We start from the raw sequence: 23,239 nt of genomic DNA on the forward strand, positions 1-23,239 counted from the left end.
AATAAGTTTTCACACACACACACCACACAATTTAAATACTGTCCAAAAAAATCCCTAACGTGATTCTAAATAAACTAACCATCAACCTTGCTTGAGGTAACCCCCTCATGGGGGGCGGGCTTGTCACCATGGTCTTTTAGGATGCCTTTCAACTTCCCAGTTCTGGTATTTTGTGGTGGTCTCCCATCCAACTACTATCCAGGACTGAATCTGCTTAGTGTCTAAACCCCAAATTAGCCAGATACCTATAAACAATTCTGCCCTCCCACTAAATTTTCCTTATTTCTGTTACTTTGTATTTTATTCGTTAGGTTCCTTCCTCCAGCAACTCAAGCAATAAATAGAGCATTTTTTCCTCCCACAAGGGCACCTGTAATGAGGGGAAAAAAGGCACCCTCGGGGTCAAACCGGCCCCTTATCTGAGGTCCTTCAGTTCTGAGGTAACCGTGCTTTTGGGCAAACAGTAACTGGAAGATTAGGCCTCCTTGCTGCCATCACCCCTTCACTACACACTGCTTTCTCCCTTCCACACCGGCCCTCTGGGGAACTAGGAGAGGATTGATGGGAAATCCTCACCCTACCTTGGGTCTAGTCAAACACCGAAGGGAAACCAAAACAAAACTTAAGGAGCCTGTAGCTCAGCCAAGCTGAGGCGGGTGATAGAAGGCAACCAGTCAGGACTGAAACAAAAAACAAACTTTATTAAAGGTACCAAGGAAAATGGCAATTTTCCTAGCAACAACCGACAGGAAGCTCTGGCGTGGGCTGATCCATGAAGTCACGAAGAGTCGGAAGCTACTTAACGAATAAACAACAAAACCAAGGAAAATAAGTTTTCACATACACCCAATACACAGTTTAAATACTGTACAAAAAAAAACCCTAACGTGATTCTAAATAAACTAACCATTAACCTTGCTTGAAGTAACCCCCTCACCTAAATCACCCCAAAACTCTTCCCGCCAAAAACCTGACAGAACCCTTCTCTTCTTTCATTGGCTTTCAGGGGTCAGGTGACTCCCTCTGGACTCAGGCTGGCTCTTGGTTTAAAGGGCCAGCTGCTTCCCACTACAGCACTATTGAACAGTCAGCTGAGAAAGGGCAAAATTACCCTATGAACTTCCAAGGCTGAGAGCCGACCACTTCAATTACGCTTTCCAACTCCAATTCCTTCTCTCTCTCCTCTTCCTCCCGCAACATCTCTTCGTTTTCAGGATGCAATCTCAGCAATTCTCCAAACTCCTTCAGATAACAGAAAAGAGCGTGACTTTCTCAACCTGGACTCCACTTCCCAGCAGACTTGGAGGGTGACGAAAGAAAGTGACGGACGTTATACGGAATTGCTGAGGCGTCGAAGCCCTGTGACGTCAGGCTCTGGTCGCTCGATTTTTTCGTCGTAGCTAGCGTCTGTTTCCGCGCGAAAAAAAAAAGTAGTGGGGGGATGTTGCTAAGTGAGGGAGAGACACTGAGGCTGCGGCAGGTAATTCTTTTTCCCTTTGCGCGCGCGCGCTTCCCCCGCTGCAGGGGCTGCCGGCGGAGCTTTCGCGCGACGCGGGGACAATTTTGGCGGGAATAATTCGTGCATCCAAGATAGAGCGAGATACGGAGAAACCGTCTCTAAAAGGCGCGGGGAAGGAAGTGGCGGGAACACTCCAATATCAACTGTTCTTGTGGATAGTACTCCCACCCCCACGAACATACACTTACCTCTTTTTTTCTCTCTATACAAGCGAGACTCAAATGTTATATTGGCTCTTCCCCCCATTTAATAGCTGATGGACTCAATTTCAATTGCTCGTTATCTTTTAATGCCCTGTGATGTATGTTTTACAACTTATTTATTTGCTGCTATGGTCATGCCTTGCCCTTCACCAAAGAGTGTAAAATTCGGCACTGGGCAGGGAACAGAAAGTGGGGGGAGGATGGAGGCAAGCCAAATAAGAGAAAGAGCTATCCATTCCTCTTAAGAAGAGAAATTAGTCCAGAGAGATCCTTTTTATAATGTTATTCTGTTGTATGCTATTGAGTACGTTGCCTTGGTAAATTTTATGGGAAGGACATGAGGTGTGATTTTTTTAAAACAGAAAAATAGATATAAAACAGTCCGTTGTCTTATAAGAAATGTATATTATGAAGAGGATTTAAAAGAGGAGAGAAGCAGCATTGCAAAACATTGAAAGAGCATTTGCAGACCGGTTTTTTTATTATAAATTCTTCGTTGTATGATCTGGGATTTCCTTTCTTCCCCTGCTCTTGCATATATATTTCCAAATGTGTGTTAAATGAATGAGGAAGTCTAGTGGCCCTTTTCACAAGCAACTGTCATGCAGATCTACACTGATTAGAAAGAATGCTCTTGTGTTAAGTGAGAGAGAAGTGGAAAAATAAAAACTATGAATGTGTATTTTTTGCATATATAATGTTAAACAATTGTAATTTCTTCCACGTGCTTGCTATTTTGTGTCAATATTAATATGGAATAGAAGGACGGAGAAAGCCACTTTAACTTTCATAGTTACTTTCATTCAATAATCATAGCAGAGTTTTTAACCTAACTGCAGTAGAATACAAATACAGCCTAACTGTCAACAGTGCCATTATGGGAGAAAAAACTAGAAGGAAGTGCTACAATTACTGCTTGAGTTCTTGGAGGAAGGAATCTAATGATGTCATACTATGCAATATGCTAATGCTGATATTACTGCTATCATGGACCAGAACTCAGCAGCAATCCAGTCAAAGGATAATGTCTTTATACCCCAGGGTGCCTGTCCAAGCTTCTGAACCCAAGCATTTTAATACTTGAAGCCAACTCAAATAACATCCCTTCCCTCATGAGCAACCTATCTGTCACCAGATTTGAATGACCCATCCCCCACACCCCTTTCATTTGAATGCCTGTGATTCCCTTTTACAGCTGATCTCTTAGAACAGTGTTTTTAAAAAATTTTCTCTCAGGTCCCCTTCCCACTTTTAATAATTATGGAGCACCCACAAGAGCTTTTGCTTGTATGGGTTATATTTATCAATGTTTACTGTATTAAACATTAAAATTGATGCATTTGCTACCACTATTGCTTCTCACAATTGTTTGATGGGATTTTAATATTGTATTATTTTTCAACATAGGCTGGTAAATAATTTTGATTTTGTGGACCCCTGAGAATGTCTTGGAGGACCCCCAGGGGTCCTAGGACTACATTTTAAGAAACACTATCTTAGAATATAACCAACTAGTGCTCCAAATGATATGATGCCTCCCCATTTAATCACTCTACTAGAGCAGCATGATGACATCTTACAGGAAGCCTAGGAGCAGTCCAGAACATATGGAGGGAACCAGATTACCTGGTTCTGGCATACCTACATCCTGAATCTTATTTTTTTGTGTCAGTGAAAAAATGTAGAAAACTAAGTAAACAGTGGACATGCATGTCAAGTTGTAATGACTATGATTTAAAATTAAATTAAAATTTATGATTTTAAAGAGAGTTGAGCACTTCTCTGCTCTACAACTCAAGTAATCCTGCAAAAGATGCTACTTCAGCATCTTCACTGTGCTTTTGTTTCACCAGCGTTTTCTGTTGTAAAAACTGCTCCCTGCGAGGCTACTTGTTCCCATTGCCTAGTACCGTAATATCCATATCAACAGCTGTCAAATGTTTATCAGTTTCATGGACGAGGTCTACAATTTGACCTATCCAGTGAGAAATAGTACTGTAAAGATTTTGCAGGCAGCTTTCATAAAATAAAAATAAATACAACTGTAGATATATAATTGTGTGCTAGCAGTCATTAAGTATCTGTGTAATAATAGGACTAAAAATTAAGACAGATTAAAGAAGCTGAGAAAAGGTACCTGAGAAGGAAGATTGATGGTATTCTTCAAAATCTGAACGGATGTCACATAGAAGTTCAAGACCTGTTCTCTCTCATTCCAGAGTACAGGACATAGAACAGTGAATTTAAATGAGAGAAAAGTGAATTCCAGTCAAATGTTAGAAGTGGAACCAATGATATAGAGAAGTAACAGTTCTCCTCCATTATATGCATTCAGGCAAAAGCTATATAGCTACCTTTACAAGTATGCTTTAATTTGGACTCCCATATTGAGCAGAGTTGGACTTGATGGCCCAAACAGCTTTAAAAGCAAGGTCCTGCCATGCTTCTACAAGTGGAACCTAAGAACAGCCCTGTTGAATCAGGCCAATATCCATCTTAGTCCAGTATTATGTTTCTTACATTAGCCAACGAGGTGCCTCTGAAGTGTTCAGAAGCAGGAGAGAGAGACATGACTCGGTCCCATTGTTTTTCTCTTGAAACTGGTATATGGAAGCATGCTGTCCCCAAGCCAAAGGAAACAATCTTCCAAAATCTTGATAGACAGGTCCTTCATGAATTTAACCCTCTTTTAAAATCATCCAAGTTTGTGGCCATCATCACATCTTGATGGAATTCCAAAAGTCAAGTTTTTGCGCAGTTCAAATTCAGTCTGTCTCCTCTTTTTCTTTTCTATCAGCTGTATCCTGTAAGAAAATAGGATACATATGATGTTTCATGAACCTGTTTATACTAACTTTATTTTGTGGAACTGATGAGCTAAGTGAAAACACAGATCTCTACAATGCAGAGCAACATAAGGTATGTGCCAGCATGACATTTATAAACAATATAAATGTGTAATCTAAGGTTGAAATACTATTTCATTTCTGATACCCAAGACAGACACTTGAAACTGCAAAAGGAAGTATTTGACTGAAATGATTTTTCTGGACTGAACAGTATTACCATTTTAAGAAGAAATGCTAACATTTCTTGAAGTATGTAAAAGGAGCATATCATCAATAGTTACAATATTTAACAAATACAGTGCTACTATAAGATAATCTTATGCTTCCAAGCAACACTTTTTATTGTGTTACTTATTTATATATTTATTATAGAATTTATGTGGCCACCAAACTCAAGCAATGCCACTTCGTGGCTTACAAGAAACAACCCAAATAAAAACAAACAATATCATTTATCAGTTCTCAGGGGCAGGAAGGTATATCACCTTTTCAAAAAAAAAATAATAAAGATGGAGTATAGTTTTTTGTTTGTTTTGAAGACCATAACTTCTTTTGGGAATAATTAGTTGAGCTGCATCCTCGCCATGAGCAGGAACAAAGCCAAAGTAAACAAATGGGTAAGGCAACCCTTTTCTTTCTGTTTCTGGCACCCTGTTTCCTTAATTGGCAGATTGGCACAAGAGAGACATATCACTGTTTCCAAAGAGTTTTTTAAATCAAGAATCAATTTTGTATTATTATTATTTATTATTACTATATATTTATCTCGCCTTTTTATTTAGGTGCTATTTTCCATTACCTGTTTTAAGCTATCTATGTACTTGAGTTATTATGAAAGCTTTTGGCTTTTTGAACTGGAAGGCTGCCAGAAACTATGATATCATCCTCCCTCTTGTAAAAATTGTTAGGAACTCTGCAGCCCTGAATAATGGGGGAGAATATGTGTAACCATGTTTGTTTATGTCTGAGCAGATCATTCTTCCAGCCTCTGGCACGAATAAAGCCTGAAAAAGAAAAAGCAGAAGATAACCACTTAGAAGAGGAGCTCATTTCACAAAAGTGAGTTACTCTGAGATATGTACTCATACACAAGCTGCAAACTCTATTCATTGTCTTAGGCAGTCTTAAGACACTTCGTGTGCCAAATCGTCAACGAATACCAGTTTTATATACACATCAGTCTTTGAGAAAATATACAATCTTTGCTGTTGAAGTCATAATAGGTCAGAATTGTTCACTTTTTATCCCTCCTTTTTACTTTATCTGAGCACTTTAGACAGGGTATAAATTATTTTTATGTGGTTATAAACTCTGTTGGTTATGTGTTCAGCTTTTTTGAAGTTGACGTGTAAGAGCATGCAGCATTATGAGGCTGAAGAACAGTATCATATTTTGTCTGAATTTGATAAATACGATAATTCCAAGGCAGTAGGAAATATTAAACTATGAGGATCAAAGAAGAGAGCTTAGTCCAAGAATGAAAGAGAAAGAGAATGTGAAAGGACATTTTTCTTTTTTTTATAATGTCAGGCTTAACCATGGTTACTACACTGAAGGAATTTTTGGTTAATAAAATAAAATGGTTTGGGTACAGGGTAATCACATTTAAAGCAGAGTTGTTGAAATAATTTGTACTTAGTGTATCCCATCAATTTCAGTACAATCCAGACTTACCAGGCAGTAAAATGTACTTTAATTTTTCATTGATTATGTACAAATGGTTCAACTACAATTGTTTCTGTTTTTCTAGTATTCCTGAAATGGCAATTTTCTAAGATCTATTTACTGTAACTCTCTTTGTTCCTGTCCCAGTCGATGGCCTATAGAGAATAGAATAGATTTCTATTCATTTGAACCCAAAGAATTGTGTTATGGATGAGGGGACTGCCTTGTGAGTGGAGAAGAGAGTCTGTAATAAGAAAGTTTTAGACTTTGAACTAGAACTGGGAACACAAAATATTCAAATCGTTATTTAGACGTTACATTTTTGGCTCACTTGAAGCCAATCATTCTCTCTCTGCCTAACCTATATCACAGGGTAGTTGTGAAAATAAAATGAATATGAGAAAGTTAAGTTCACTAATTTGAGCTTTAGGGAGAAAAGATAGCTATACATGTTGTATTTGTTTGTTTGTTTATATTTGCTAAATTTGTATGCCTCCCAACAGTTCTGGGCGACTCACAAGTAAAACCATTTTAAAAAATCTATATTCTTCTATAACTGACTTTTAACCAATATATACAATAAATAATAAACAGGATGTTTAGGAGTCCAATGACTATTGCTAAATGCTTTGCTTCTTCTCAGGAAATTAGTAAACAGTTCAGAACTTTATGAAGACTTCCCAGTGAATTCTGCATCTAAAAAAGCTGCCAAGGTCCTTAAGAGTGATGATGAAGAAGATTCTGTGGAATTAGATGGAAAGGATGCACAAGCAGATGACAGCAAGTTGGTATGTCTGTTCCCATAACGTCCTAATCTTTGACTGATTAATCATACAGAACTCTTCGGATTCTGTGATGCAGATTTTCTGCTCTCATCTCTGCTTTACTCATTTAATTTCATTTCCAGCACATTATTCAAGTTAGATAAGATAAACCCTTATTAGAGTAGCATAAAAGTTATAATAAACATTGGTCTGTCCCTCTTTTATTGTAATGTTCAGTCCAAGATGTATGTTTGTCTCTGGTTTTTCTTTCTATCTCTACCCTGTCACTTAGTAGTTCTCCCTTGTTAGATACAGGACTGTGTTCCTGAGCAAGAGATCTCTGAGGAAAGCATCTCTCCAAGCACCAGCCCACCTACCTCCAATTTACCCACATCTTCCAGTATTCCAAGGCGCAAAACTGGTAAATTGCCACTCTTTTGAGTTTGTATACAGAAGAGAGTAAGACATTACTTCCTTCTATACAACTTCAGTATCTTTGCTGTGTAGCTACTTTAATTCCAATACTGTTATTTAAAAGAGTATTGTGCAATCCTAATAGAATTAGGGAGTCTTGCTTAGACAGTAGTTCTGGTTTCAGACAGCCTTCCTCAACTTTCCATGTTTTGGGGGAATCGCGTAAGCTAAAGTCCATCTATCTGAGGGCAACGAGATTGCAGAAAGTGTGTTGAGAATGCAGTGTTAATGACTGACACCATCTAATCAATCTAACTCGGTTTGACTTTGAAAGACTGTTAGTTTTAATGCCTGTGATTTATTATAGGCCCCTCATTCCATCATGTATGGTATATTAGAAATGTCAAGAAGCAATACTACCCAGCCTCACCAGCTGCATTGTTCTGGCATAAAAAGCAGATTGAAATCCCAGCTCCTTGAAAGTATTCTTCCATATTACCAATGATACTATTTTACTATGTAGAGTCAAACAAAAGGTTTGGTTGCCTATGAAAATATAACTTACAGTCTTTCAGAGATTCATAATTGTATTGATTCATGGAAACTCTCCGAATCCCAGTCCTCAGTCAGCAATTAATTTATTAAGTGTAATGGAGAAATGTTATTTGTATTTTTAGAAATGTGGGAAGTTGTCATTTTCTTTATCGATTGAATGCTTATTGTATGCTGACACTAATAAAACCTACCATTAAGTAATATCTGCTAGCATTCTTTTTGTAGCCCCCAGAAACCTTTTGCAGAGACACCAATTCATTCCTTAACCCTGAACAACCTTCAAATAAATTGGGATACTGGCCTTACCCACTTTTGGAATTAAGACTTCAGCATGTTACACAAAGTCCAATCCAGCTTCGATGCCTACTTTCCTGCTTCTTTCCCACCCCCCGTTTTTGCTACTTGAAAAATTTGTGTTGAGTTCTGGAAAGCAGATAAGTAATTTTCACTTCAACGGACATCAAAAAAGCAGAGGAAGTTCATGCTCCCCATCCACACTAAGAATCATGGGGTTTTGTATGGTATGCTGTAGATATCCTTTATCATTTTCCTCTTTTTTTTAATCTCATCCAGTAGCTCTCTATCTTACCACTTTTGTAAATCTTTTCTCCTTAGGTTAAGACATCCCTGTATAGCCTTTTGGTCAAGAAACTACATAGGCAGGGCTCTTGATATGAATTAAATACAGCATATCATGTCTCTGTGATCTTATTTGCTTTAAGTGTGACAAAAATTTCCTAACTGTTGGGAAAAGTAGTGGCAGTTTAGCTGCAAATGAAATTTACTTCTGCCTTTAGCCCGCAAGCAGCTCCCTAAACGTAAAGCAGAAGAAGATGTCAACAGCCATAATAGTTCCCATGATAGTCGCAGTACCAAAAAATGGAAAGAAGACCAGGATAGAGATGGTGAGTGCCTTAATGCCTGGTGATTAGAAGAGCCATAAGACTCAGTGGCATGGAAGAATCAGAAGGGGACTGGGATCACTATGCTACTGAGGCTTTTTGAGTGAGAGTGTGATTGGCTATCAGACAAAACAATAGGAAAGCTAGTCTGGTGTCTTTGAAGTATTGGATGTGACCTGTGGTTATTTTGAGGAATAAAGCTTCTTTGAATTATTTCTGTGTTAATACAGTTTAGTCAGTTTGTTCAACTCAGTCATTAAAACCACTGTGCCTTTTCACATTCTAATTCACGTTTTTCACATTCTGTGAAAAGGTCCACAGTTTCAGTTTGCAACGTATTTTTGACAAGAGATACATGGTGTAGAGTTCACTCATGTTTGTCAAAACTTACATGAATTTGCCCTGCCTTCATATTTCTGTAGGCTTTTCAAGTTCAAAATATTGTTCTCTAAATTTTTGTTTCATAGAAGAAGTCTGCAGCTATCTTGGGCTTTGCACAGAGGTATTAAAAAGCACGTCAAAGTTGAAATGGGTTAGGGTTAAAAATGCTAGTTGAATTTTATACAGATAATGTTGAACATTTGGTTTCTGCTTCTTATGCAGATTTTAAAGATGAAACAAATGAGAAACTCATGGAAGTGGAGGAAATGAAAAGTGAAAATGAAAAATTGGTGGAGCATAAAACAGACAGAAGTGCAAAGGAACAAGAAATCCCAGATTTCCCTAAGCCATCCAGCAAACCCATTACTAGTTTTTTTGGTGAGTGTGTTTGAAATGTACCACCATTCTACATAGGATTAAGACCAGTGAAATTGCCAGTATTATCAATTATTTGGGATGATTTTTAAAAAAAGAACTCCAGAAACCTGTCCCCAATTCTTTTTTACGTAGGGGTGCAGAAGGAGAAGATACTCTCTTATAAGAAAAGAAGTTCAATATAATTAATGTGGCATATTAAAAGAAAAAAGTAATTTCATATATTGCTCTAGGGGTCCGAACTCATTGTGACTGATGAGGAAAGAGATGTAATTGGGCTGGATAGCTGAATATTGGCACTGTATGCAGTTACTGTGGGGAAAAAACAAATCTCTGTTGGTGATAATTAGCAAAGAAATTGCAAATTAAATGCCAATATCATAATGACTTTCAAACAAATTGTGGTGTGACTGCACTTAGAATATTCTGTACAATCCTAGTCACATCTCAAAAATTATATTGAGGAGCTGAAAAAGAGTGTTATAATGTATTTTAATCAGAATCATATAGAAAATTTGAAAATGTATGTTCAGGATTAGCAAATGCTTTGTGGATTTCTAAGATAATACCCTACAACACACAGTAAAGAGAAAATATGCCAAAAAGTCAGCATTCCATATGAGTGAGATTAGCCTAATCCTTACCTCCTTTGATAATTTAAGGGGAGCTATTTTTTTAACCTGTAACAGATTTTTTTTTTTTAGTGTATTTGATTTTATCCCCGAACACCTTAGCCTGGAGTGCAGTTGTGTCCCTGTTTTCACTTACAGCTCCCAAGAAAAGTTCTGTGAAGCCAGAAAAAAAGCAAGCACCTGTAGTATCAGAAAGCATGCAGGTACCAAAGGGCCTTAATGAAGTTAGTAATCATGAGTCCAACAGCATGGCTGACAAGTAAGTGATTGGTGTGTTTTTGAAGGGAGGGATCTGTCTCATATTTATCTTAGCACTACATCAAGATTCCAGAGGATAAGGTCACATAGTAAGCAGATGATCCATAGTACTTCATGCCTCTCTGTTCAGAAAGGATTCAACAATATTCACCAAATAAGAAAGTTACTGCAAGGAATACCAAAGCCAGTGGTAATATTGCAAAGAGAGAACAAAATATAAAATATTTTATCCATAAATGAATACTATGAAAATGTTAAATACATATTTATTATTTATAAATATAATTACTGTAGATTGTCTAAAGATCCCCCAATTGTGTATTAATGTGCTTTTACTGCTTAGGGCTGGTAGCTCTAAACATATTGGTAGCTCTAAATGTACATGTACACTGATCAGAAAGTATGAAAATAAAGTTGCGTTAGTTTTTGCTTCAAGCAATTCAAGCAGAATGTGTAGATTTGTATTAAAATAAAGCTAGTCATTCTCATATAACCTGCTTATTTGTGGATTGTTTAGATTCCCAGCAATGCTCTAAGCTTCATTGGATTCTGTATTCCAGCTAAAGGTAGTATATAGAGTCATTCTAATTATACTGCATTTACCTGAAAGGATGACAAGATTTGTTCTCCAAATACCTGTGAATAGGGGATGTGGGAATTACCTTACATTTCTTGAGAATACAGTAATAGATGAAGATACTCTTGAATGTTGAGAGGTGCAAAGTGACAGAAACAGGCAGGAAAGGAGGAGAAGTTTTTAACTCTCCAAAGCAGATAGGGATGAGCACACTACCCTTGCCTCAGCTGACATACTCCATGTGTAGAGGGGAAGGTCTATAGTGGAGAAATGTCTTTATCTAATCAGTCAGATAAAGAGGCTTTCTATTGCAGACACTTAATTTCTAGCATAAAAGAAGACAACATGTTGTATGCTGACTGAGTAGGACTAGAATTCCTAAGTATACTTCCTTCGGAATAAGAGCCACTGATTTTAGTGTAACTTCGTACAGAATTAGAAAGCATAGATTTTCTTCTACTTGCAGCCCAGCATAAGGCTGTATAGATCCTTTTCCATTATGCAAAAAAAAAAAATTAAAATACAGCTCAGTACTCCAAGGATTCCTTTCTAAGTTTTTCCCCAGTTTACACTGAATGAACCAGGCTAAACAGTCTCTTGTCCAGCATGGCCTCAACATTCACATGCTATCTTGGAAATAAGAGCTATTGAACTCATTGGGCTTTTCTACATAGTAAAGATAGATAGGCTTATGCTGGCTGAACCAAGATTTCCCCAGTCTCTCTTTATATGTTTGAATGTATGTGTAATTGTTAGAAGGAAAAATCCCCAATATTATTTTTACTGTGTTGTCTACAGCTCTTGATGAAAAGCAGAGAGAATAGGTTGTATACAGGATTTTTATGTGTGTTTAAAACATTTTTTTTCTGCCTGATCTTCCGGAGGTGGGATGATTATCTTAAATTTGTAATCATCTTCCTTTCAGGTAAATGTATTATTCATATTTATATTTGGTAAGGCTAGCAAGTTTACTGATCTGATTTTATAAAATGTATTCATCTGAAAACGTTTGGCTCTTAGATTAGCCTTAATACCAATTTGTAAAAAGTCACAGTGATTCTCCAGGCCTTAAGAAAGTATGAATATTTATGCAGAAGTTATTTCTTTCGCATAACACACTTTGCCTATGTCCAGTTTGCTGCAAAAGACTTGGGTACACATGCATAATCAGGTGATAGATCTAAAAAACAAAAAAAGTGAACTAGTCATTTTGTGAAAACTAACTACATACTAACTATATATATTTTCCCTGCTTTTACAGTTTTCTCAAGCCATCTCTTACACTTGAGCCTGCAGAGTACAACCCTACAAAGATCAGCTATCATCCTGTTCATGATGCTTGCTGGGGCCCTGGCCAAAAGTGAGTGTGACTGAGATTAGATTTTATGCTGCAAAACATTGCTTCTTCTAACAGTTTATCTCTTATTATTCAAGCACCAGAGGACATAGATGCATTTCCTATCTGTCTTCAAGTCAATCTCATTTTAAGTTTGACCATAGAATCATCATGTTAAAAATTACTATATTAACCATGCCCTAAACCAAGAATTGCTACATAAGACCTGTGCTACTTCCAGCATCTGAACAGTGTATCTCATCTTCCAGTGTCTTAGTTATATCCCACACTTCTTTATTATAAACTGGCTTTTATTTAGAGTCAAACTATGTATCATAGAGGTACTATTTTTTCCTAAAATGCTAGGGTTTGTTACCTTGATCTGCATCATTAATAAATGATTCTGTGAGTAGCTGAGTTCATATGTGCATAAAACATAATGCATTTTAGCTTAAGCAAGTTATATAAACCCAAACATTGTGGCTTGTAAATCATTGTTTATGGCTTAGCATGGTATGTGTGAGCCTTATTTAAGAGTCACAGTATTTAAAAACCATAGCTTAACACAATATGCAAGCCCAATCATAAAATATATGGGCTTTACTACTGATTTTTGAGAGAGAGGAAGGCCTTTTGGAGATTTTGGCACTCTTTTTCACTGATTGCTGTGCTTTAGCAATTTCAGGCAATATAAAATATGCAAGGAGAAGACAATTCACTCTGTTCTACTTCTGGATGGTGCACTTTGGTTTCACAGTTCTGAATGTTGCTGCTATCCTAATTCTTTTGACAGGGTACCATACATGGCTGTGGCTCGTACTTTTGAGTATATTGAAGAGGAATCTGCCCGGTAAGATGACGTGCTACAAACCACAGAATAAATAAGGAAGGAGGATAGTTGTAGCATTCTACCTTGCCTCCAAAATCATACAGCATCTCTCTATTTCTAGGTTGAAAATTATAGAGACCCTGAGCAACCTCTTTCGTTCTGTGATTGTCCTGTCTCCACAAGACCTGCTCCCTTGCGTCTACCTCTGCCTCAATCGGTTAGGCCCAGCATATGAGGGCCTAGAATTAGGCATTGGCAGAACCATCCTCATGAAAGCGCTGGCCCAGGCCACAGGTGAGCCTGCCCAATTGTAGTCTTCCTAGGAAAAGTAATATTAGGCAATAGCTGCCAATAAAACAACCGTTAGTATGCTCTCATAATAATGGTGAACATCTTGGTTCTTATCTGAAAAGGTAAAAGTGCTAAGAATTAATAATAAATTAGTGACTCAGAGAAACCTTTTTTTAAAAAAAAAATCATGACCACATGGTCTTGTCTTCTCTCTAGGTCGACAACTGGACCAGATCAAGGCAGAGGCAGCAGAGAAAGGAGATCTAGGTTTAGTTGCTGAAAACAGTCGCACGACACAAGGAACCATGTTTGCTCCACCCAAACTTGGTGCTGCTGCTGTCTTTGGCAAACTGAAGGCAATTGGGCACATGGCAGGAAGCTCTGTAAGTAATAAGTGAGAGGATATTAACAGTCTTGGAAGAGAGCCTGCAAAGTTGAGCTATTAGGTGATATGTCAGGGGTACAGTTGGTCAAATATGATGTATGATATTAACTGTAATGTTTATCTGGCACAAAATATTTAATGTTATCATTTCTGAAAGAATGTAGTCTAACAGAATACCAGACTGGAGGAAGATAGTGTTTCTGAAAGGATCGTCCAGAGGAATTTATTTTCGGCCCTTATGCCTATGTGTCAACACAGTGGGTAGGGTTGTAAAACTATTTTTTGAAGTTTCTTGTCTTGGCATGTAGGTATGGGAAGAGCCTTTTTTGTGATCTTACTATTGTTATATGGAATGAGAAAGATTTTCTGAAAAGTACTAGGCCTAGCTATCCTTCCCTCTTTCCCCCCGCCCCCTGTGCATCTCAAAACTTGTTTCCATTTCTGTTCTCCTCAGTCTATGAACAAGAAAATTGACATTATTAAGTCTTTGTTCGTTGCGTGTCGCCACTCAGAAGCTCGTTATGTTGCTCGGTGAGTGCAATTATACCTTGAGTGCAATTGTTCTCCTTGTCCCCACTTCAGTATCTCCACACTGTGTTCCTAAAATGACAAGTTTTGATACTTAGTTTGCATATTTCCAATGATTTCCCAAACTCTGTTAAAATCATTATTTATTCTACTTTACTCATTGGTTTGTTGCAAACTCTCAGCACTCTGTTTCTCGGTGTCCTTGCTTCCAACAAACACAAATCTAGGCATATATGAAGTCCTTGTGCAGCCGTCAACATAATCCCTTTGGTGTTATAATGAAGTTCTTTGTGCATTGCAGGTCACTAGAAGGAAAGTTACGGATTGGGCTAGCAGAGCAGTCTGTCCTCTCAGGTCTTGCCCAGGCAGCATCACTCACTCCCCCAGGACAAAGTGAGTTCAGTTTGCAGCTGGGAAATGGCACTAATGCTGGTTGAAGGGAAATTTAAGGAGTTTTGTCCTGTATATCGGGATACCTGCACTGGCATTCTAATGCAAAAAGACTGAATGTTGTATACAGAACTATCTAGGAAGTTGGTGTCACCCACAGGACAGGAAGTTATGTATTCTGCATTGAGTCAGAAGTAATTAAAAGGCATAAGCTATTTTCATTATTCCTAAATAATTCAGAATTTGAAGATTTGAATCAGGGAACAAAGAATAGAAAGACCTCCTTAACTAGCCATTAACAAATATAGTGGTATCTTGCCACATGATATTAGAGGTATGAAGAACATATTCAGCCTTTTTTTTTTTTAATTTCCATTAGTGCCCTTATTTCTAAATATCCATGGCCTTTAGCATACAGGTAGTCTTCACTTACCAACCACTCATTCAGCGACCTTTTGAATTTACAGCAGTGCTGAAAATAGAGACTTAAGACCAGTTCTCAAAGTTGCAGCCATTGCAGCGTACCTGCAGTCACATGATCACAATTCGGGCACTTGGCAACTGGCACATATTTAAGGCGGTCACAGCATCACCATTTGCAACCCTCACAGCTGGCTTCTGACAAGCAAAGTCAGTGGGGAAGCTGGCAGTAGCTTATAAGTCACAGTCACATGACATTGTGGTTAACAGCCCACAGTGATTTGCTTACCCACTGAAATCAGAACTGATGTCATAAGTCAGTGCGGTCAGGTAACATCACACTTAACAACCACACCATTTAGCAACAGAGTTGCCAGTCCCTATTGCAGTTGGTAAATGAGGACTGCCTGTATTTCTTTGAAGTGATAGTGCCAGTGAGAAATTCTCTACTTTCACAGTAAACATACAATATATGCACATCCTAGCTAAAGGGATCCTAACCATGAATATGTAAGTTAGCCAGTATGCATGTATTTTTCTCCTTCTAGAATTTCCCCCAGATGTTTTGGATGCGGCAAAGGGCAAATCTACAGAAGCACGCAAAGCCTGGCTGGATGAGAGAGCCTTGATTGTTAAGCAGGCCTTCTGGTGAATATTGTTTGGGTTCATGAATCAGCCATAATCTCCTTCCATTGCCCCCAGCATTCAGCTTTCATAAACTGCAATAGGTGAAGTCCCAGAGAGCAATAAATGTGCTAAGTGTATCTGGCTTCAACCATGCCAGTCTTGCTTTTTCACTGGTAAAGCAAGCTTTTCGTGGGTGGACAAGAAAGGAAACCTTCCACTTTCTCCCACGTATTCACACAGGCCCTTCCTAAGTTGCTTTCTGTCCAATTCAGTCTGTATGTGTTGATGTATACATTCTGTGTCTTTTTTGTTCTGATTGTATAGTAAGCAACTGGGAATGCTAGTTGGATTTTTTTTCCCTCTCTAATGGCTTATGTTCTCATTCTGAACTCTCTAGAACTTCTGGAAAAGGCAGGAAAGTACCAGGAAAAAGGAGATGGATCCTTACAAAATATTAAAGGAGTAGTATTAGCTTGAAACCTTTGTGAATTAACAGCCTAGGAGTGTGAGCAATCCGTAGTCATTACAAAGTTTGGATTAGAGAATCTGTATCTTCTGGCTAACCAAGATCAAGCCACAGATCTATTATTTTAAATGCTTTGTTTTCAGTGAACTACCAAATTATGACATCATTGTACCTGTCCTCTTGGAGCATGGAGTAGAGAGCCTGCCTCAGCACTGCAAGATCACTCCAGGTATTTTTAAAATACCTTAGTGGGAGTGGGGGACTTGATAAACCAGGAATCTCTCCCTTATACAGAACTAGTGCTTTCTCTCCAAAATTATATATCCTTTGGAATGTGTAAATACAATTCTGTGCATTTGCTACATCTTTTCAAAAACTGTGCATTTTCAATTTAAAAAGAAAATGGGTTCTAATCCTGAAGGTTGTGTTTGCGCTTTAAAGTACAAACATTGCCAATAAAAGGATTTAATAAGAAGTGGGTATTTCACAACACACCTTGTAATCACTTTCCTTTGATTAATCTTTGCATGTTTGTTACCTTTCTCTCACCTGTCCTCTCGGATTTTACCATGCATTGAGTCAGATGTTAACAGTTACTGCAGGTCCCAGCTTTGTGTATTTTCTCCAACAGGCATTCCCCTGAAGCCCATGCTGGCTCATCCAACCAAAGGAATTGGGGAGGTATTAAAGCGCTTTGAAGAAGCAGCCTTCACTTGTGAATACAAATATGATGGGGAGCGCGCACAGGTAACAATGTTTGGTGTGAACTCAGAAGAGAAGCTCCTATTTTCCTCCTTTCCATCTGTAGTTCAAGGTCAACTCTTTCTTTCCATACAGATCCACATTCTAGAGAATGGAGAAGTACATATTTATAGCCGAAACCAAGAGAACAACACAACAAAGTACCCTGATATTGCCACCCGTATTCCCAAGGTGCGATTGCTTTTGGAAACGTGCACAAGAAGAAGAGAACAACGTGGAAATGGTTTTGCTGGCACGAGAACAATTCAATAGATAGGCTCCTGGGGGAGGAATGCTTTGGAGAATAGAACTGAGGTTGAGAACTTACAGCATGCAGCAGCTCAGCTGAATTGAACCTATATCCTTGTGCAGGTAAAAAACAGCACTGTGAAATCATGTATCTTGGATGCAGAGGCAGTGGCTTGGGACCCTGTTTCAAAACAGATCCTGCCATTCCAAGTATTGACCACCCGCAAGCGCAAGGTAAAATATAGTTGGATGTCTCTAGAAATGTGTTAATTATAATTACCTGTGCCTGCTACAATTCTTTTTATAGGGCATATCACAACTGGAGTGAAATGGATTACATTTTGGATGATGACGGGAGGGGAGAGGGAAGATACCATATGCCCGGAATTCTGGTTTTTGAAAATAAAATACCTCTCATAGGGAAGAAATACTTCTCTTCTAGCGCCTATTAGCTGAGAGTATGTAAAAGCCATGCAAAGAAAAGTAAAACAGAAATACTTTAAAGAATATTTTGCTGTGAAAATATCTAGCCTCCCTTTCCCCTTACTGCGCCATTATTCTCCAGGATGTGGATGCTGCAGAAATCCGAGTGCAGGTTTGTGTATATGCATTCGACATGCTGTACCTTAATGGAATGGTAAGTGTTATGGTTTTTTTCTCTCTAAAACTAAATGGCTGACGTTTTATAGTAATCTTGCCTCTTATTCTATCTGCATATTCAACTGTTTTTTGTAGCTGCCTCTATTCCTTCCTTCCTTCCTTTTCTGAAGACCCTGCTTTGTGCATCTTCTTTAAATTTGTAATTCTGTGTATTTTAGTCTCTAGTCCAGAAATCTCTGTCTCAGCGCCGGACCTTACTGCATAATTCTTTCACTGAGATTGAGGGCCAGTTCCTCTTTGCCACTTCCATGGATACTAGTAATATTGATGAGATAGCAGAATTCCTGGAACGTTCTATCAAAGGTATTGTGTAGCTGATACATAAGCTTCTTCTCCCAGTATTTTTTTTTAATATAAAACTCGACCTTCTATTGAGCCTCAAAGGAAAGCCAGTATTGCAGAGTAGTAACATTTAGAAGAATAAGGTTGACCTTCTTTACCTAGCCTTGTACCTCAGTGGATAACTAGGGTCAGTGTTTCTTTCAGATTCACAGAGCAACTGTGAGCATAAAAAGTGAATCACTCTTTATTCCACTCTAAGCTTTTAGAATAGTGAAACAGGATAACAATGTGCTGTAGGAGATAATAAAGTGGTTTGCCTTCCTCAGACTCATGCGAAGGGTTAATGGTGAAAACACTGGAAGTGGATGCTACATATGAAATTGCAAAGAGATCACACAACTGGCTGAAGGTAAGAACTGAATGCCTGCTCAGCTCTAAGTATCATGTGATAGAATTGCTTGAACTATGCTGACCTATGGCAGGACTGGAGTTATTTATTTATTTATATTTAATTTCTATAGCTGCTCATCTTAACAAGTGACTCTGTTTGTCCCTCCTTCCCCAAATTGGCCATGCTCTTGTTCAAGGATGGGTGGCATTTTATTTACCATCTTACTTGTTTCTCAGTTTGAATAAAATGCCTAGAATGGGCAGCAATAAGGAATGCAAAGAATAAAAGTTACATTCTGGATTATTCTTCCATACCTGACATTTGCTTTCTAGTACCAGAAAAATCTCTGTCTAGAAGTTGGTTCAGCCCTGTCCAGCAGATGACTTACTCCATTTAATAACCATGTTTCCCATGCCAGCTTAAAAAAGATTATCTGGAAGGTGTTGGTGATACCCTTGACCTGGTGGTGATTGGTGCCTACCTGGGCAAGGGCAAGCGGGCAGGCACTTATGGAGGTTTCCTTCTAGCATGTTATGATGAGGAAAGTGAAGAGTTCCAGAGCATCTGCAAGGTAAGGAATCTTTAGACTATCACTTTTAGGACATTTTGATAGCTGGTTTACAGATGAGAAATGATTGGTATTGAATAGCATCAAGCGCTCTGACCCTAATTGTGGGGGAGGGAAGGGGGTTGCGTGTGCCTTTGAGTCAGTCTTGACTCCTGGCAACCACATGGACAAGTCCTTGCCGTTTTCTTGGCAACATCCAGTGCTCTATCACTGGAGATTTTCAGGAAAAAAATGAACAGCTATTTATCCAGGGTGGTATGAAGATTCCTACACTGGGCAGGAATGTAGGAATCCTGCTTCCAAGGTTCCTTCCAAGCCTATGATTCTATGTTTTTGAAAAGTGGTTTGCCACTGCCTTCTTCCTAGGGCTGAGGGAGGGTAACTGGCCCAAAATTACTCAGCTGGCTTTATGGCTAAGGCAGGATTAGAATTCATTGTGTCTCAGCTTCTAGCCTTGTTTCTTTAACCACTACACCAAAAGAGCCCTGCTCATCCTAATTAGAATCTCTAAAATGAGATTGCTGTAATGACAGTTTGTCTTGCTTTAAATTTTACTGGGATAAAGAAAGAAGGATAACTACCAGTACTACAAAGGAAATATACAGAAAGTAATAACTGATGTATAAAATTGGTAGCTTTTATATTTTCCATACCATGTTTCCTAACCCTTCAAGACAAATGGCAGACATTCGATTATTAAGATCTAATTGTCACCATCCTTCACCCCTTAGATTGGCACTGGATTCACAGATGAGGACTTGGAGAAACTCCATAGCTCACTCAAGGTGGGAACTTCTGTCTATTTGTTTGAATATGCTTTACTGATACCCTCTATACCGTCATGTTTCAACATTTAAGTCATTAAGAAGTACTAGAGAGAAAAAGCAGTCTCTTTGGATTTGGCCAGCCAGTTATTCTTGATTTCTGCTCTGGTTCACATGCCTGAGGTGGTAGGTCTATCAACAGAGCTCAGAAGAGCATTATGCAATATTGCTAGTGCACTCAGTAACTCATCTGAAAGTCTCTACTGGATAAATAATAGGCCTTGCTAGTGATCTGCAAAACTGCTCTGAGCTTGAAATAGCTCTGAGTTTGAAATAGCCCATTTTGAGCTGGAAACGCCCTGTCACAAAATCTGGAACAAGCCGTTTAGAGGATTTTGGCTGTGTTTCAAGTTCTAAATGCTTTCAAAGTTGTCAAAACAGTGCATTTTGTATGTGACGTAGAACGTTCCAATTTTTTAAAGAAAATTACATATTCTTAGTACTCACCCTAGTCTCTGTATTGCAGGACTATGTGATTCCACAGCCACGACCATACTATCGTTGGGGTGGGACAGCTGAACCGGATCACTGGTTGGAAGCCCAGCATGTTTGGGAAGTGAAGTGTGCCGATTTATCCATGTCTCCCATCCACAGAGCAGCATCAGGTTTGGTGAGTGATGGGTGAGGCATTGGAAGGGGTCCATGTATTATGGACTTCATGTAATTTGTGCTCGTTAGAATTGTAAACTATTTTTATATATAGCCTAATTATAGATACAATATAAAATGTTAATTGGCTGTCACTATTCAGGAAATATTTTTTGTTCACAGCTGTCTGGCAGTATTAGTTTAGCGTTCTATAGCGATTTCAATAAATTTTAAGCATTTCCTTAGGAAAATTTGTAAAAGTAAGACTACATCTTCAGCTGTTGAAATGATACTTTACCAATGTCAGTTACTGTTTAATAGGTACAGTATCAGGATTTTATTTTTATGCCATGCATATATTCCTGTATTACAATTCCTTTTTATTATAACTTACACAGGCCCTAGTCCCTGGAACAATTTATTTTAGTTCTGTATTTAAGGTACAAACATCTGAATTGTAATGCACATAATTTATTTAATTATAAGGAACAGCTGCGCAGTAATCTATACTCGAAGGAGGTGCAGAAGAACTGCATTGTAGATGATCTGGCTGTAATCTCAAAGTTTAGATTTTATTACTGGTTTGAATGTTTAAAATTAGCCACCATTGCCTAGGTTCTTGATGTTCAGCCTGAAATACTACATTTCCAAATGCTGTGCCAGCAACAGAATGACTGGGTAGAAAAAATATGAAACAATTCTACTCATTACGCATCCTGTAATGGGAAAATAAATTTAGAATTTGCTCTTAACCTAGTGTAACTTTCATTAACGTTAGAGGCATGCCCAAGGATTTGATAAAATCTAGTGGATTCTAAGCCCTTCACACAACTCATACACCCAGGGCCTGTCTAAGAGACTTCAGATCTCAGGGGCTGTTTCAGAGACCAATGAAGAGGCATTCTGGTAGCATTAATTTTCCTCCTCTGACAAATCATATAGTAGGGCCACGCGTGCTTTGAAAATTATTTATGAGTGCTTCAGATCTCATGTAACCACCCTACTCCTCTGCTACTATATATGCCAATGTATATACATTTGCAGACTATGTGTTATATTATAATATTGTCACGGTCTGTGGCACAGACTTATTAGCATGTATTTGCAAAGTTGAAACAATAAATATTAACTATTATAGCCAGTGCCTTAACATAAACCTATATATCTGAATATGATTGCTTTGGTATATAAATTATCAGTCATAATAATGATTGGGTTATAGACCTGTATAGTTGGTCACTGAAGCCAGTTTTTCATGTGTGATCCTCTTCAATGTTTCCCAGGTACATTGATGTATATAAAGCTTGGTGTGGGTATGCGAAATACGTAACTTGCCCCCAGAAGTTATAACCTTGTGGATGGAATAAATAGTAATTGGATTTTTTTTTAGATCTAAAGTAAACTTCCTTCTTAGCAAGAGATTGCTGGGAAAGTAGGTAGCAATGAACTGTTTTTCACTGCCCAAAAAATGTTTTCAAAGGAGGCTTTAAGAAAATAGCCTTATGAAACTTCAAGGATAACTTGTTATTCCGCACAGGTGGACAAAGAAAAGGGCATCTCCTTACGCTTTCCCAGATTCCTGCACATCCGAGATGATAAGAAACCAGAGGAGGCCACTAGCAGTGCTCAGGTAAAGATGGCAAGACATCTATATATAAATTAAAGGGAAGATGAATCAGACAAGAATTTCCAGTTTATGCAGAGTTGGATTTACCTCCTTTTACTACCTTATTACTTGTAATCTTGTGAAAGCAGGCTAAGCAATTTTTTGCAGCCAAGGGCTGCATTTTTACAATAAGTTTTGCTCCAAGTGCTAAAAGAGACAGGTCTGGGCATGGGCCACATTTCCATCCCTTTGGGGTGAGCTTGACTACCCACTTGGCCAGGTCTGGCATGGTGGTGGTGGTGGTGCGTTCATGGTGAAATGGATGCCTTAAATACCCTAAAGAGACCCAGACCTGTGAAAGGGTCATTTCAGGCTGCTCAGCTACAAAGGAACACTGAATGTTGGGGGGAAATAAAGAGGGAATTTGTTTATCTTGGTAGTTATTTTGGGAATTGCAAAGATTGGTTTTTGAAAAGAAATACAGTTTAGTCTAATAAGGAATCAGCCCTTTCCAAAGGTGTAGAAGAGTACTGAAACTGGGATTGTAAGGTTGGATAAGAAGGTGAGCAGACTGCAAGTTTAGGACGGAGACCTTCCTACAATTTTTATGTACATACAAACACACAGCCACCTTTCTCTTAATACAGGTGGCTGAACTTTATTGGAAGCAGCAGCAGATCCAAAATCAACTATCACTGGAAAAAGATGATTTCTACTAATAATTCTGTTTATCTGATTGAAGTTTTTTGGCATGAAGTCATGGCACTGAACATAACACAACCGATTTTTATAAAGTTTGGGGCAGATAATAAAATGCTAAAGTTGGTTCCAGCTTTTTGTTTCTGGTAGCAGCTGTTTCTCAGCTGTCAACCCATTTTCTGTGATCAAGTAAGCAATTTAAGTTGGATATACTGTATAAATAAACCTTGATATTGTGTAATTGCTGTTTGTGTGGTTCAAGACA

The 23,239-nt window shown here is 38.3% G+C and overlaps 2 protein-coding genes across 2 annotated transcripts in view; both read left to right on the top strand.

The window, feature by feature from the left end:
• The window catches only part of LOC134495539 (von Willebrand factor A domain-containing protein 5A-like), a 63,527-nt gene that overhangs the window by 32,698 nt on the left and 7,590 nt on the right, over positions 1 to 23,239 (top strand). The gene's annotated exons all lie outside the window — the stretch shown is intronic.
• LIG1 (DNA ligase 1) lies at positions 1,394 to 23,215 on the top strand. The gene is made up of 27 exons (XM_063301033.1): positions 1,394 to 1,480; positions 4,520 to 4,641; positions 5,544 to 5,630; positions 6,880 to 7,024; positions 7,310 to 7,421; positions 8,767 to 8,874; positions 9,475 to 9,630; positions 10,398 to 10,518; positions 12,356 to 12,454; positions 13,224 to 13,280; positions 13,381 to 13,553; positions 13,767 to 13,933; positions 14,390 to 14,466; positions 14,765 to 14,856; positions 15,822 to 15,921; positions 16,510 to 16,595; positions 16,998 to 17,113; positions 17,204 to 17,299; positions 17,480 to 17,590; positions 17,922 to 17,993; positions 18,175 to 18,319; positions 18,625 to 18,707; positions 19,108 to 19,260; positions 19,989 to 20,042; positions 20,548 to 20,691; positions 22,207 to 22,299; positions 22,923 to 23,215. Exons 2-27 carry the CDS (start codon positions 4,625 to 4,627, stop codon positions 22,992 to 22,994), a joined length of 2,736 nt encoding a protein of 911 aa, XP_063157103.1. The 5' UTR covers positions 1,394 to 1,480; positions 4,520 to 4,624; the 3' UTR covers positions 22,995 to 23,215.

Source organism: Candoia aspera, chromosome 4 (assembly GCF_035149785.1).
Source record: "Candoia aspera isolate rCanAsp1 chromosome 4, rCanAsp1.hap2, whole genome shotgun sequence".
Taxonomy (NCBI): Eukaryota; Metazoa; Chordata; class Lepidosauria; order Squamata; family Boidae; genus Candoia; species Candoia aspera.